The 16299-nt window shown below is 35.5% G+C and overlaps 1 protein-coding gene across 2 annotated transcripts in view; it reads right to left on the reverse strand.

Annotated features, from left to right (window-relative positions):
• The window catches only part of MANEA (mannosidase endo-alpha), a 58405-nt gene that overhangs the window by 18663 nt on the left and 23443 nt on the right, over positions 1-16299 (reverse strand). For both annotated transcript variants that reach the window (XM_070450103.1, XM_070450104.1), the window contains exon 3: positions 10976-11085. In XM_070450103.1, the coding sequence (XP_070306204.1) occupies positions 10976-11085 (110 nt within the window). The remainder of the gene's footprint in view (positions 1-10975; positions 11086-16299) is intronic.

Genomic DNA, 16299 nt, shown 5'->3' on the forward strand with positions numbered 1-16299 from the left:
AGATCTGCTTTATGGAAAATAAATCATGTTTGTCCAGAATCAACGGACTTCCCTGTAGCTCAAATGGTAAAGAATCTGCCTGCAATGCAGGAGACCCAGGTTCAGTCCCTGAGTTGGGAAGATCCCCTGGAGAAGGGAATGGCAATCCAGTCCAGTATTCTTGCCTGAAGACTCCCATGGACAGAGGGGCCTGGTGGACTCCAGACCATGGGATTGCAAAGAGTTGGACACGACTGAGCGACCAACACTACAGTACTAACTATGCAGAATCAGAGCTGATGCCAGAACCTATAGGTCTGTCTACTCGCAGATTTCAAGCACCAATAAGGGCTCACCGGAAGAAACTGAGGACGTGGCATGTGACAGCTCTTGCCAGTCAGCTAATTTAAGAGACGCTTCCTTACCTTCAGCATTATAAAGGAGGAGGCTTCCCTGACAGGAGTAAGAAAATTCTTGCCTAGTTAGCTATTTCTCTAGAGTTCCATTGTGTTCCCCAGTAGCTACCGAGTCTTTAAGCTGCAAAAGGAATATTAAGACTAATTTTTCACATTTTTATTTGGACATTAATATTTCAACCGGGATCCATATTCTCTCTTAAAAGAACTTACTCAATTATCTGTATTGGACAAATCAGCCTATGTCCCATTTAGCTCTATAAACTGCAAGAAGTTTTTAAGAGTGAGAGCAACCTCAGGGCACATAGTCTCTAGTTAAAAGATACTCTAATTCATGTCTTCAGTAAGATTTGCAAACATACTGCATTGAAAAAGAAGAAATTTGAAGAAAGAACAATTTGAGAAGCAGAATTATTAGACATGTAAATTAATGCCCAAGCACACAAAAAGAGCAGGATAGATAATTCAAAAAATTAAACCAATATCATAAAGTTAAGATCATTAATAAACATTCCTTTTACACCTCATTCTCAATGATTCTTGAATTACATTAGATTCTCATATAAAATGACTTGTTTCTAGACCCTCTATTATTTTCACTGATCTCTGTGTATATATTGATGCTAATGCTATACTCTTAATTTCTGTCATTTTAAAACACATTTTAGTATCTGGGAAGACAAGTTTTAAATGTTTAATAAACATTTTTAAAAAGTCTAACATTTTCCTAACATTTATAAACTGTGGAATAGCCTGTCAAATTCTTCATTTAAAATCTCACTGAAACTTTTATCTGGGACTGCATTCAATTTATAAATTATATTGAAAATGAAATACAAATGTTAGAATGGTTACTTTTGAAATTTTGAATCTTTCCATAAAATTCATGTTTTCTCATTTATGTAAATCTTTCATTTCCTTCAATAAAATGCCAACAATATCTTTGTACATCTACTGCTAATATTATTCTCAATGTAGTTTTTCTCATATTTTCTCTTGTTATATATGAATCCTATTGACTTGCATATTTCTCTGGTTCTAGTTACCTTACTGGACTCATTATATCTAGTATATTCACAGGTTTTGTAAATATTTTCTATGTACAAAAATGAAAATTTTACTTAGAATACATTTTTATACTTAAGTTAAACCACTTTGTTCAGACTTTCTATTACAGTATTAAGTGACATTGACTATTGAGGGCATTCTTGACTGACTGCGGTTTACTGAGCATTAAACATTAATGTTTATCCATTAAGTATGGTGTTTGATATAGATTACTAAAGAATATCCTTTATCAAGTTAAAGAACTTTGGTTATTAAGAATTCTATCAGTAATGAGTTTTTATTCCCTCAAAAGTTTAATATCAAGATAATCAGGTTTTAGCTCCTTTAAATAATCAGTAAAACTTAATTTACTTAAGATGTGCCAGTAACTAAGTGCTTCACATGTATTACCCTATGTAAGGTATTAATAGATTTTGTTACTTTTTCCATTGAGAAATGAGGAAACTGAGGCACAACTAGTAAATGGTTGAACTAGGATTGAATGTAGGCAATCTGGATTAAGATTTCATACTCCTGAATCCACTCTTAGATTCTTGTTAATAAACACTTCTCAAGTAAGTTTTCTTTGGAAATTTTGCATATATTTTCATTAATGAGGTCACTCTCTAAATTTCTTGTGCTATCCTTATTTTTTGAGTCAACATTGTGTTATCATTATAGAATAAATTTGCAATTTTTCCTTGGTAACCAGTCTCCAACACGGCCACCAATGATCCCCATCTCCTGATATTTCAAAACCTGTGCATTTGCCTTGGACACTGTACAAGGATAGGTTTATCAGCAGAAAAACCAATCAAATAGGGCATACGTGATAATCACTTCCTCAACTAGATCACAAAACACTGCACCTTCTCCACTGAACTCTCTCCAACCATTATTATGGGAGAAGCCAGCAGCCATAAGGAGACATAGGGAGTCTTGTGGAGAGGCTGTCCACAAATTAAGTCTCATATATCTAAAACAACTACAATTTAATTAAAAAAAAAAAAAAGGCACTGAGTCTCATTCCAACAGCTAAAAGAAACTAAGGTATGTCAACTACCACATAAGAAAACTTGGAAGTAGACCCTCTAGCTTCAGGTGCCTATAGTATCAGCCAACAGCTTGATTACAACCTTCTAAGAAATCCTGAACCAGACTGACCAGGCTAAACCACTTCTGGATTTTTGACCTTTAGAAACTGTGCGAGATACAAAGTCTTTGTTATTTTAAACTGCCGAGTTTTAGGGTAATTTGTTATAAAGCAATAGATAATGAGAAAACCTTCCACTGTATTTCACTACCACAAGCATCAACTTGTTCTGAAAGGTTGAATAGAATTGCTAGGTAAGACCTGGTATTTGAGGAAGACGTACATTCAATAAAAATTTTCTAGGATGTAAGTCAATTTAATTTTTAAACTTCTCTCTGCACAAAAATCAACTTTGTGTTTTACAAGAATACTACTCATTTTTTATATGTTTTAAATATGGAAGTGCTAAGTCACTCAGTCGTGTCCAGCTCTTTAAGACCCCAGGGAGTGTAGCCACCAGGCTGCTTTGTCCATGGAATTGTCCAGGCAAGAATACTGGACTGGGTTGCTGTTTCCTTCTCCGGGTAATCTTCCCGACCCAGGGATCGAACCTGGGTCTCCTGCATTTCAGGCAGATTCTTTACCATCTGAGCCACCAGGGGAGCCCATATTTTAAATATGGCAATATACAATCTTAAATGGGCTTCTATCTCTATAGGTCTAGTGTTCCCTTTCAATTTTTGATATTATGCTTTGGCTATTTTTCCTTTATTTTAATCTTGCTAGTGGTTTATTTTATTCTTCCCAAGAGTGGAAAAATAATTTATCAAGGCTATTGATTTTGAAGGTCTTGTATTTATTTAATTAATTGCTTATGTCATCCTTATTAACCCCTCCTTGTAATTTTCATTTATTTCATCATCCATTTCCCACTGGTATTGATAATCTTAGTGCTATTTATTTTTATATCATCTTAAATTTTCACTTTTGATCTTTACTTTAAAAGAAGTGTTATTTTTAGTTATAACATTATAATTAAAATTCCAGACAATTTTATACTAAAAAGTTGAAAAAAAAAAGTTTGAGGGTTTCCCTGGTGGCTCAGACAGTAAAGAATCTCCTGCAATGCAGGAGACCCTAGATCGATCCCTGCATCAGGAAGATCCCCTGGAGAAGGAAATGGCAACCCACTCCAGTATATTCTTCCCTGGGAAATCCCAGACAGAGAAGCCTGGCAGGCTACAGTCCATGGGATCAAAAAGTCTGACACAACGTAGCAACTAAATGATTAATGAAACATCTATTTGGCATTACTTTTAATGTTCGGTTGAACTGAATATGGACAGAGAATGCAGCCTGTATTGTTATGTTCTTTTGTGAATTTATTAAGCTTAATGTTGCCAACTACTACATAACCAATTTTTGAAAAGCATCCTTGGATTTTAAAAATAATTTCTATTCTCTTGCTTGCTATTCATTATAAAAATTTCCTTTGTAGTGCTATTCAAAATCCTTTTAATCATTACTTCTATTTGTTTCCATGATTCATTAATTTCTGAAATAAATGAAATTTCCCCACAGTTGTAACACATCTTACTATATGGGTAGAATATGACTGCCTTCAGTTATATGGGCCTTATAACTGCCTTCAGACTTTCCCCTGCAGTTTTTAGGTACATGAGTGTATGAATGTCTCTGTGTGTGTGTCTGTGTGTGTGTGTGTGTGTGTGCATACATATATGTATGTGCTATACAAGGTTTAAATTAAAATCCAGTTTTGACAGATTTTTAGACAGTAGTTTGTTTTCTAACTATTTTAGAAATATTTGAACTCATATGGTTAACAAAATTTATTTTCAGTAAATCTTTGACATCCAAGATACTTACATATGTAAATCTCACTAATCATTAGCTTTATAAAAGAACACTGCAATTCTCTCTTTTCTGCTATAATGAAAATAGGACATATACACAAAAATATTAATAGAATGGAGTCTTTAGTAAATTATACTCTAGATGAGGCTTGGAACTCAGAAATTTTTCAAGAGAAAATATATTATTATAAAAGATTCTAAGTCATTATTTTCACATCAAGTTTTAATTAAAATGACTGCTCCAAAATTGCAATTACTCTCCTTATATCCCACAGAATAGTCCATGAGTATTTTATTATCAAATTGTCAGTAATTTGATAATAAAATACCTTTAGAGGTTCTAGTTCTTGATGGCAATGTAGGGGGATCCATAACTCACCTCCTACCAGGGACATACCAAATGTACAATTATACAAGGAATAATTTTCTCTGAAAGAAATCCAAAAACTAGCTGAGTACTCCTACAGCTGGTGCAAAAACATAGAAGACTGATATTGAAATGGGGAGGAGAGGCTGAGTCACGATGTAGCCGTAAACTCCGCCCCTGGTACGGAGACCCACAAACAGGAGGAAAACACACAACTCTTGAGCTTCTTTTTGAGGAGCAATTTGAACTCTACATCTGGTACCCCAACTTTTAAGACCTGCACCTAAGCAACAAATACCCAAACATTTAACGGTGAAAGCTAACAGGGCTTGTGTCCATGATACACACAAGGCTATAGTGAACTCAGAAACATTACATAGGAAAGTTCAAGAGGACTCACTACACCAACACCCAGGGCCCAGCAAAAAGATAGTTAAAATTGCCTAGTCTTTCTGTAAAAGAGACTGAGACACTTATCTTAAAGCTTCAGCTTAAGTGGCACGCATGTAATTTAGGGCATACGGAGAAGCTTACTGAACACTCTCCAGACCAAGAAGGCCGGCCAGAGCCACCTTGGTGTCCTCCTCCGTCTCACTCCAGGTCACTGGCATCTCCCAGAAAGAAGCTTGTGCACATGTCTGGTGACCTGGTTTTTGCCACTGAAGCTAAGGGGGTGCGACCTTGATCATCTGGCTCTGGCTGTCACAGTGGTTAGCATTTGTGAGCCCACAGGACTGAAACAAACGGAGAAAGAGAACATAAGCAGCAACAACTCAGTGGACAAAGCGGAGAGGTAACAACAGGCACCAATCTCTCGGTGAAAGAGGACTGTGGTTCTATTTTCATAGATTAGGCCTGAGGGGAAGGCATCAAATCAAACGCAAGTCTAGGGCCAGCTGCAATCGTGGGAACTAACCGGACATCAACTTCAAAAGACCCTCTGCCCAGCCCCAGGTCACTGGTTATCTCTGAGAAAGGAGCTTCTGCCCATCTCTGGTGCACCAACTTCTGCGGCCGCTGTCCAGAAGAAACAACCCTTGATGCCTGGCTCTAGTGGCGAGTGGGTCTTGAGTTCATGGATCTAACTAGATGACACAAAGGAAGAAATGGTCCTTAACTATCAGGCAGGACTCAATACAGAGACAGCAGAGCGAAAGGTCCAGCTCCCAGACGCCCATGGAGAGAGGTATCCATGTACAACCTAAAAGCCGCTGCCCAAAGTCTGGCTTCCAATAAGCCCAAATTTAGGCGCTGACTGAGATCCTCCCTTTCAGGACACAGGCAGGTCTTGCTGGGAGCCTGAGACCCAAGTAGGCGGCTTGGACAATCACAAGGATAGAGAGACAGCCAAGGAACAGGACAGGGTTAAACATTAACGGTTATCTTCTATATGAAGTAACACCTTCACAACTGGGAGGAGAGGTCATCTTATCTAATACAGCAGTCCCCAAGCTTTTTGGCACCAGGTTCTGGTTTTGTGGAAGGCAATCTTTCCATGGCCTGGGGGTTTCAGGATGACTCAGTCACATTACTTTTACTGAGCACTTTATTATTATTATGTAAGCTCCACCTCAGATCATTAGGCATTAGATCCTAGAGACTGGGAACCCCTGATCTAATACACAGAAACCAACAGAGAATGTCAGGGAAACTGAAAAAAAGGACAAGTTCCAAAGAAAAGGACAAGATAAAAACTTCAGGAATATACTTAATGAAAATGAGATTATCATAATGTAAATTATTTACATGGCAAAAAGTTCAAAATAACTAATAAACATGCTCACCAATGTCAGGAGAAAAAACATGAAAAAAGTGAGAATTTCAACAAATAGAAAATATAGCAAAGTACTCTACAGAAATGATGAGGTTAAAGAATACAACTGTACTGACAAACAAGAGGGGTCAAAAGCAGATTAGAAGCAAAAGAAGAGACCAATGAATTAAAAGACAGGGCAGTTGAATTCTTCCGACTGGAGCAGCAAAAAGAAAAAGGAACAAAAAAGGGCAAAGATAGCTTAAGGAATTTATGAGAAAACATCAAGAACACAATTATTTACATGAGTCCCAAAATGAGGAGAGAAAAGGGGAAGAAAATTTGTATGAAGACATAATGACTCAACACTTTCCTCATCTGAAGAAGGAAACAGACAGCCACATCCAGGAAGCCCTGAAAGTTCCAACCAAGATGAAGTTAAGAAAACCCACACCAATATGTAATATAAATAAATTGTCAAAAGTTAGAGGACAGACTCTTTGAAGAAGCAAGAGAAAAACAACCTCTTATCTACAAGGGAACCCCTATAAGACTATTAGCACATTTTCTAGCTGAAAAAATACAGAAGGGTGTGGCATGATACATTTAAAGCTCTGAAAAGAATTAAACGGTCAATCAAGAATACTCAGTATGGCAAAGTTATCACTCAGAATTGAAAGAGATTTAAAGAGTTATCCAGAAAAAATAAAGAGTATTATTGGTCATAAGAGTAATGACCAATAGCCCAGTCCTACAAGAAATGTTAAAGGGACTTTTGAAGATAAAACAAAAGGAAAAAACATAAGCATATAAACCTCACTGGTAAAAATTAACATATAGAAAAATTAGAAAAAGCTAATGTTATAAACAAGATTAATCACTTATATAAAGTGCTAGTATGAAGGTTAAAAGACAAACAGTAAAAATAATTATAAGCACAGTAATTGCTATGAATAAACAAGGTAAGATGATGTAAATGAAGACTTCAAAAATACAAAATAAAAGTAAAAACATAGAGCTTTAAGACTGTTATCAAAGTTCATTTGTTGTCAACTTAAGATAGACTACTCTAAATTGTTTTACATAGGCCTTATGGTAACTATGAAGCAAAACCTAGAGTAGGGACACAAAAGATAAAGAATATAGAACTTAAGAATACCACTACAGAAAATCATCAAATCACAAAGAGTAGCAGGAAAAGTAGAAAGAAAAAAAAAAGAAATTATAAAACAGCTATAAAATAATTAACAAAATGGCAAGAACTCCATACCTATCAATAATTAAGTGAAAATGGACAAAATTCTGGAGGGAGAAAAAAAGCAAAAACCCAGAGAGTGACTAAATGGATTTAAAAAGTCATCTTTATCTTACCCACAAGATTCTCACTTAGATGTACAAACACACACAGACTGAAAGCAAAGGGATGAAAAAATATATCCCACACTCTTGGAAACCAACAGAAAGCTGGGGTGGCAATGCTTATATGAGACAAAGTAGAATATAAAACAAAGACAGTAAGAAGAAAGGAGAAAGAAGTTCATCACACAGTGATAAAGGGATCAGTATAATAAGAGGATAGGACATTTGTAAATATGTTAGCACCTAACATAGGAGCATCTAAATATAAATACTAATATTAACAGACCTAAAGAGTAAAACAGCTATACAATAATAACAGAAGATTTTAACACTCCACAGACACCACAAATAGATATATTTCTAGAAATATACAACCTTCCAAGACTGAATCATTAAGAAAGAAAAATCTGAACAGACTGGTAGGTAACTTGAAAGGAAATAATAAGTAATCAAAAATCTCCAACAAACAAAACCCAGCATCAGAAAGCTTCACTGGTGAATTCTACCAAATAGTCAAAGAAGAATTAATACCAATCCTATCAAATTCTTCCAAAAATTTGAAGAGAAGGGAACACCTCCAAACTCATTATATGGGACAAGCAATATGCTGATACTAAAACCAGTCAGGACACCACAATAAAAGATAATTAAAGGCCAATATCCCTGATGAACAGAGATGCAAAAATTCTCAACAAAAATATTAATAAGCTGAATTGAACATACAAGAAAAGGAGCATACACTGTGATCAAGTGGGATTTATTACAGGGATGCAAGGATGAATTGACACTATCAAATCAATGTGATACACATTCACAAAATTAACCATGTAATTCATATGATCATCTCAAAAAAAGCAGAAAAAAAAAAGCATTCAACAAAACTCAACACCCATTCATGATACAAACTCTCAACAAAGTGAGTATAGAGAAAAAATACTTCAACAAAATAATGGCCACATATCACAATACTGCAGCTAAAATCAGACTCAAGGGAGAAAAGCCGAACGCTTTTTATCCATGATCAACAACAACTCGGGGATACCTACTCTCACCAGTTTTAGTCAATACAGCACTGGAATTCGTAGCCAGAGCAATAATGTAACAATAACAACAACATGGAATGAAAGGCATCACATTCAGAAAGGAAAGAGCAATACAGTCTCTGTTGACAGACGACAATATGTGGCATCCTGAAAACTCTTAAGACTTCATCAAAAAACTTAAAATGAACAAATTCAGTAAACTTACAGGATATAAAAATCAATATACAAAAACCTCTTAAATTTCACTAAGAATGAATGAAGAAAGATAAATTAATGGAACAATTTCATTTATCACTGCATCAGAAAGAATAAGCTACCTAGAAATAAGCTTAACTGAGGAGGTGAATGATCTGTACCCTGAAAACTATACGTTAATGACAGACATTAAAAAAAAAAAGTAGATGTTAAGATATCACACACTCATGGGTTGGAAGATTTAATATTATTAAAATATCCATATTACCAAAAGCAACTTATAGACTCAATGTAATACTAAAGGCATTTTTCACAGAAATAGAACAAACAATTCTAAAATTTGTATGCAACCACAAAAGACCCTAAAGCCAAAGCAATCTTGAGAAAAAGGAACTATGTTGGAGGCACCATACTTCATTTCAAACTATATTACAGAACTATAGTAATCAGAATAGTTTGGTATCATCATAAAAACACATAGATCAGCAGAATAGAATACAGTGCCCAGAAATAAACCCAGGCACCTGTGGTCAATTAATCTGCAACAAAGAAGCTAAGAATATACAATACGGAAAGGACAGTGTCTTCAATAAGTAGCGTTAGAAAAACTGAACAGCCACATGCAAAATAAAGAAACCTAACCACCTTACACTATACACAAAAAAAATATCCAAAAATGGACTAAGTTCTGAGGCATAAGATCTGAAACCATAAAACTCTTAGAAGAAAACAAAAGTGGTAAGCTCCCTGAAACTGGTGTTAGCTGTGATTTCTTTGGATTTGACATCAAACCAAAAACAACAAAACTGGAAATAAACAAGTGGCGCAATATCAAACTACAAAGCTTCCATGCAGCAAAGGAAACCACTAAAAAACGAAAAGGTAACATAATAAACGGGAGACCATGCCTGCAAACCATGTATCTGAAAAAGTGTTAATATCTAAATATACAAACGAGTCCTACTAACACATCAGCAGAAAAACAAACAAAACCACATTGAGATATTGCCTTATAACTGTTTGAATGGCTATTATCAAAAAAAAAAAAGAAATAAGAAACAAGAAATAAGCGACCATGAAAAGAAAAGGGAACACTTGTTCACTTTGGTGGGAATATAAATTGATGCAGCCACTATGAAAATAGTATGGAGCGTCTTGAAATAATTTAAAATAGAAACATATTATCCTGCAATTCTTCTACTGGGTACTTATCCAAAGGAAGCAAAAGCACTAACTTGAAAATATACCTGCATCATTATTTACAATACCCAGGAAATGGAAATATACATGCTGGAAGCATCCATAATGATGAATGAATGAATAACAAAAAATGGTTGGTGTATACACACACACAAATATTATATTATTCAGTCAAAAAAAACAACAACAAACCAGGAAATGTTGCCGCTAGTGACAACATCAATTAACCTTGAGGGTGTTATACTAAGTGAAATAAGCCTGTCAGAGAAAGACAAATACCATATGATCTCACTTATATACGGAATCAAAAACAAAACAGCAATCACACACACACCCACAAAACATAAAACAACCAACTCACAGATCCAGAGAACAGGTTTGTTACTGCTTGAGATGGGGGGCGGGTAAAGTGCGTGAAGATAGCTAAAAGTCATAAACTTCCAGTTATAAAATAAGTAAGCTTCCGGGATGTAAAGTACGGCTTCATAACTATAGTTAATAATACTGCATGGTATATTTAAAACTTGCTAAAAGAATACAACTTAAAAATCCTCATCATAGGGGAAAAAAAAAAGGAACTATGTGTGCTGATAAAAGTTAACTAGACTAATTGTGACAATTATTTCACAATATATACATAAATCAAATCATTATGCTGGGACACCTTAAACTAATCTAATATTATATCTCAATAAAATAAATTAAATACCTTCAGATTATATTTATGAGCTTTATCCAAAATAGTTGGTACCAAGTTATCAGTAGGTTCTCCATTCTCATCATTCAAATCAGGTGGGTACCAAGATAGGGCTAGTACACCTAATAGAAACAACCAAAAAGAAAATAAAAATAAACATAGGAACAGAAAAGACTATAGGTATTGTTAAAAAAAATAATAAGACAGATAAGGACTGTATTAACAATAAAAAGAAACATATTCTCAAATAATGTTATTTTGCTACTTTACTTAGACACCACTTATAGTTATTCGTGGAGAAGGAAATGGCAACCCACTCCAGTGTTCTTGCCTGGAGAATCCCGTGGACAGGGGAGCCTGGTGGGCTGCTGTCCACAGGGTCGCAGAGTCGGACACGACTGAAGCGACTTAGCATAGTTATTCCATTACTTTGTATACTCAATACTTTAACCTTTTTCTCAGGCATTAGCATCTTTTAATTAATAGATTTTAGTTTTAAAAATAAGTTTTAAATTTACTGAAAAACTGTACAGAAAATAAGAGTTTCTGTATTCTCCTCTCCTACTTACCATCCTCCATGCCACAGTTTTTCCATTAATATTAACATCTTACATTAGTGTGGTAAATCTGTTACAACTGTGATGAACCAATATAGATACATCACTATTAACTAAAATCCACAGTTTACATTAGGGTTCCCTCTGTGTATTGCACAGTTCTACGCTTTTGACAAATGTATAGTGTCATGAACCCACTATTTATTACATTATCACACAAGGATAGTTTTACTGTCTTCAAAACCCATTGCACTCCACTTAATAATTCCTCTTTCTTCTTTTCAATCCCCCAGAAAATCACTGATCTTTTTACTGTCTCTATATATTTTTCCTTTTTCAGAATGTTATATAGATAGAATCATAAAGTAACATTTTCAGACGGGCTTCTTATACTGTGAAAGGTGCATTGAAGTTTCATTCATATCTTTTTATGACTTGACAGCTCATTCTTTTTATTGCTAAATAACATTTCACTGTATCAATGTGCCATAGTTTATCCATTTACCTGTTGAAGACATCTATATTTCTTACAATTTTTGGCAATTATAACAATAAAGCAGCTATAAACATATAAGTGCAATTTTTTGTGTGGATCAGTATCACTTAACAGAAGACTCAAGGAATTTTAAAATTACAGTTTATCCCTATACTACCTACTTGCTTTTGAACTATTAAACTACAAAAAAGTTTTAAAAACAATAAGCTTGCAAAGAAATTACTAACTAGGGGAAGAAACCTTTGAAACCAACTAATTCAAACCCTCATTACATACATAAGGCAAGAAGCCACTAAATATGGTGAAAGTGAAAGAAAGTGAAAGGTTAGTAGCTCAGTCATGTCTGACTCTTTGCCACTACATGGAGTGTAGCCCACCAGGCTCCTCTGTCCATGGAATTTTCCAGCAAAAATACTGGAGTGTGTAGCCATCCTTTTTTCCAGGAGATGTTCCTGACCCAGTGATCGACCCAGGTCTCCCATACTGTGGGTAGATTCTTCAGTCTGAGCCACCTCTGAATCATTTAACAGACTCTTTAAGACAAGGGAAAAATACAATGTTATCAAGACAAACATGTGGAAATGAAAATAGCAACAAAAAAGGCAAAGCTAGAAACTGTCAGAGAACTAGATTTAAGGCTTAAATTTTGTGTTACCTACGTCATGTCCCCAGTGGCTCACTGATGAAGAATCTGCCTGCCAACGCAGGAGACGTGGATTCAGTCCCTCGGTCGGGAACCTCCCCTGGAGAAGTAAATGGGAACCCACTCCAGCATTCTCGCCTGGGAAATCCTGTGGACAATGAGCCTGGCAGGCTATAGTTCATGGGGCACAAGAAGAGCTGGATACAACTTAGCTGGATCCAACAAACAAAGCAAATGCAAGAAAACCAGTACAGAGCAGTCTACAGAAACAGAACAGAACTGCGAGGTGAACAGGAAAAAAGCTATCTGTCCCCCACACAACTTTATTCTATGAAAAATATAAAAACAGCAACAGAAACACTGAGGCAGAAAAAAAATTATAATGCATGGGGCTTCAGGGGAGCTTTTAGGTACCCATGAAAGCAGTTGTTAAAAAAAAACACAAAAACCTGATGAGGTAACTCTGGAGACAATTGATCAAACATTTAATCTGCCAGTGTTCCCAGCTTGTAAGAAGCACATCAGTTTTATGTAACGTGACTGTAAACTTCATATAAATTGATTGTAAAGTGTCACCAATGAAAAGTGACATTACAAATTTTCTCAACATGGGACCTACCGAAAAACCCTGCAAAAAAAAAAAAAAAGGAGAAAGAACATGAGAAAATAATATAAAGGAGAAACATACAAAAGAAAGTTTATGCCACAGGGTTCAGGGAATTATGAACATGGCATGTTCCATGAAATTAAAAGCAAAACAAGATTCCTTGTTTCTAACGGTAGATTAGGATACTCAGACCAAAATTCCCAACAAAAACAAATTATTAAATAAAAATGGGAACAAAAACTTCCAAAGGTCAAAGAGCTGAAGAAAGTAAAGAACTAACTACCTGTCTAGAATGAAGTGAAAATGTGAACTCAGAGAGGTAACTGAGCAAGGAAGTCAGTCTGCCCTAAGCATGACCGGCAGAGGTAAGCCCGCCCCCAAAATCAGCAGACGAAACCCCAGGGGGACAGTGCACGGGAGGTCCTCTAACTCCACGGAGAATATGAAGTAGCTAGTATTTCCTACTGTACTGGCAAACACAGATATAGAATACTTTCAATATCATAGAAATTTCTATTGTACAGCATTGCTAATACACTGATTCTCCAAACAACTTACCAACTGCTTCCTGTCCAGTGATTTTTCTTCCTCTTTATCCTTGTTGAAGATAATACTCTAAGGCTCAGGGAAAGTGTTCCTTGTTCTTCCTTATCCTATTATCGTATTTCAGCTGTTTTACTGTATCGATTATCACTTCTACATGAATTATATCCCCACATTGTGCTCCATAATCCAATTTATCTTTGTAAAGTGTATTTTGGGCTGTGTTACTCATGAACTTTGAATAAGTAATGGCCTAGGAACCAAGCCAATGATGGTCCTACTTCTGAGGAGAACTGGTCCATTTAAAATGTTGATGAATCCTTCAGAGTAACCTGAGAGGTTTCTCTAAAACATGTTGACCAAGTATAATTTATACATAAAATCTATTACAGCATATTTCTACCATTCCAACTGCTAAGTGAAAAAGGATACTCTTTAAAGTCCATTCTTGGAACATTAGTATATTAAATGCAGATCACTTCATAATGATAACGTCCTCCCTCCACAGCACTTATCACAAGACCTTCAATATACGTGATACCCAACAATAATATTTTGTTAAGCTAAGTGATTATAAACAGGGGAATACTTAAGAATACAGGTAGGAAACAGACAGACCCAGAAAATCCAGTCCAATTTTGTCATCTGATAGATGTTATCTTTAGGTAAGTTAGCCTACTTAAGTCTTCATGTTTGTAAAATGGGAATAAATTTAGTTCATAACCTAAAAGTCTGTTTTAAAAATCATACATGAGAGAATGCATTATGCAGAGTGGGACTTCTTCCAAAAAGTAATTTAAAAAATTAATAAAAAGAATTATTAAATAAAATATTTAAGACAGTAAAATGGTAAGTAAATTTGCTTTTGTTTACCTGAACAGAGGTCATGATAGTTTCTCTTACATATGGGGAACACACTTAGTGCTTCTTTCAAACATCTCAAACATTCTTTCAAACTGAAGATTTAATAGAAAGAAAGGCAAAATGGAAATGCCATTTCCACACATAAACACTATTGCTACTACACAGGATGACAATTTCAAAAAAAAAAAAAAAGACATTATACAAAGCAAGAAAAATAATGCACAGTCAAAGCATTCAATAGAGAAAGACTGGCTCAGATCTGAAATAGATGCTGACATCATTAAACAAGGAATTTAAAATTATTATTATGATTTAATGTTAAAAGATCTAATAGGAAAGATAGTCAACATGTAAGGTCAGGTGGGAAATACTAGCAGAGAGATGAAAACTAAAAGAATTAAATAGAAATGCTGGAGAAAAAAAAAAAAACAAGCAAAAAAAATCACTAAAGGTAACAATAAAAAATGCCTTCAAAAGCTTCATGAACATCAGAGCTGAGGAAAGGATCATGTAATTAGGCAAGTCACAGGAAATTACCAAAAAAAATGACTGGGGCAAAAAATACAAAACAAATACAAATGCATCCAATACCTCTGGGGTAAATTTCAAAGCTCTAATATACATATTTTTAACCTTACCATCTGAGACTGGAGAAGGGAATGACAGACAAACCACTTCAGTATTCTTGCCTTGAGAATTCCGTGAACAGTGTGAAAAGGCAAAAAGATAAGATAAGATAAGCCCCCCAAGTCCGTAGGTGTCCAATATGCTACTTCAGAAGAGCAGAGAAACAGCTGGGTTGAAGTGGATGAGTCTGGTGGTAAAAGTAGAGTCCGGTGCTCTTAATAACAATATTGCACAGGAACCCAGACTGTTAGGTCCATGAATCAAGGTAAACTGGATGCTGTTGAGCAGGAGATGGGAAGAGTGAACACTGACATCTTAGGAATCAGTGAACTAAATCGGAGGCGAACGGCTGAATTTAACTCAGACGACCATTACATTTACTACTGTGGGCAAGAAACCCTTAGAAGGAATAGAGTAGTCCTCAGAGTCAACAAGAGAGTCCGAAACACAGTGCTTGCGTATAATCTCAAAAACAACAAAAAGATCTCGGCTCATTTCCAACATGACAGTAATCCAAGTCCATGCCACAACCACTGATGCTGAAGAAGCTGAAGTCACATGGTTCTAAGAAGACCTACAAGACCATCTAGAATTAGCACCAAAAAAGATGTCCCTTTCATATTAGGGACTGGAATGCAAAAGTAGGAAATCAAGAGATGCTTGGAATAACAGGTAAGTTGGCTTTGGAGTACAAAATGAAGGAGGGCAAAAGCTAACAAGAGTTTTGCCAAGAGAACACACTGGTCACAGCAAACACTCTCTTCCAACAACAGAATGATTCTACACGTAGACATCACCGGATGGTCAACAATGGAATCAAACTGATTATAATCTTTGCAGCCAAAGACAGAGGAGCTTTATACAGTCAGGAAAAAAAGACCTGGAGCTGACTGTGGCTCAGGTTATGAGCTACAAATTGAAAAATTCAGACCTAAATTGAAGAAAGTACGGAAAACCACTAGGCTATTTGGATATGATCTAAATCAAATCCCTTATGAT

This window comes from Odocoileus virginianus, chromosome 19 (genome assembly GCF_023699985.2).
Source record: "Odocoileus virginianus isolate 20LAN1187 ecotype Illinois chromosome 19, Ovbor_1.2, whole genome shotgun sequence".
NCBI lineage: Eukaryota > Metazoa > Chordata > Mammalia > Artiodactyla > Cervidae > Odocoileus > Odocoileus virginianus.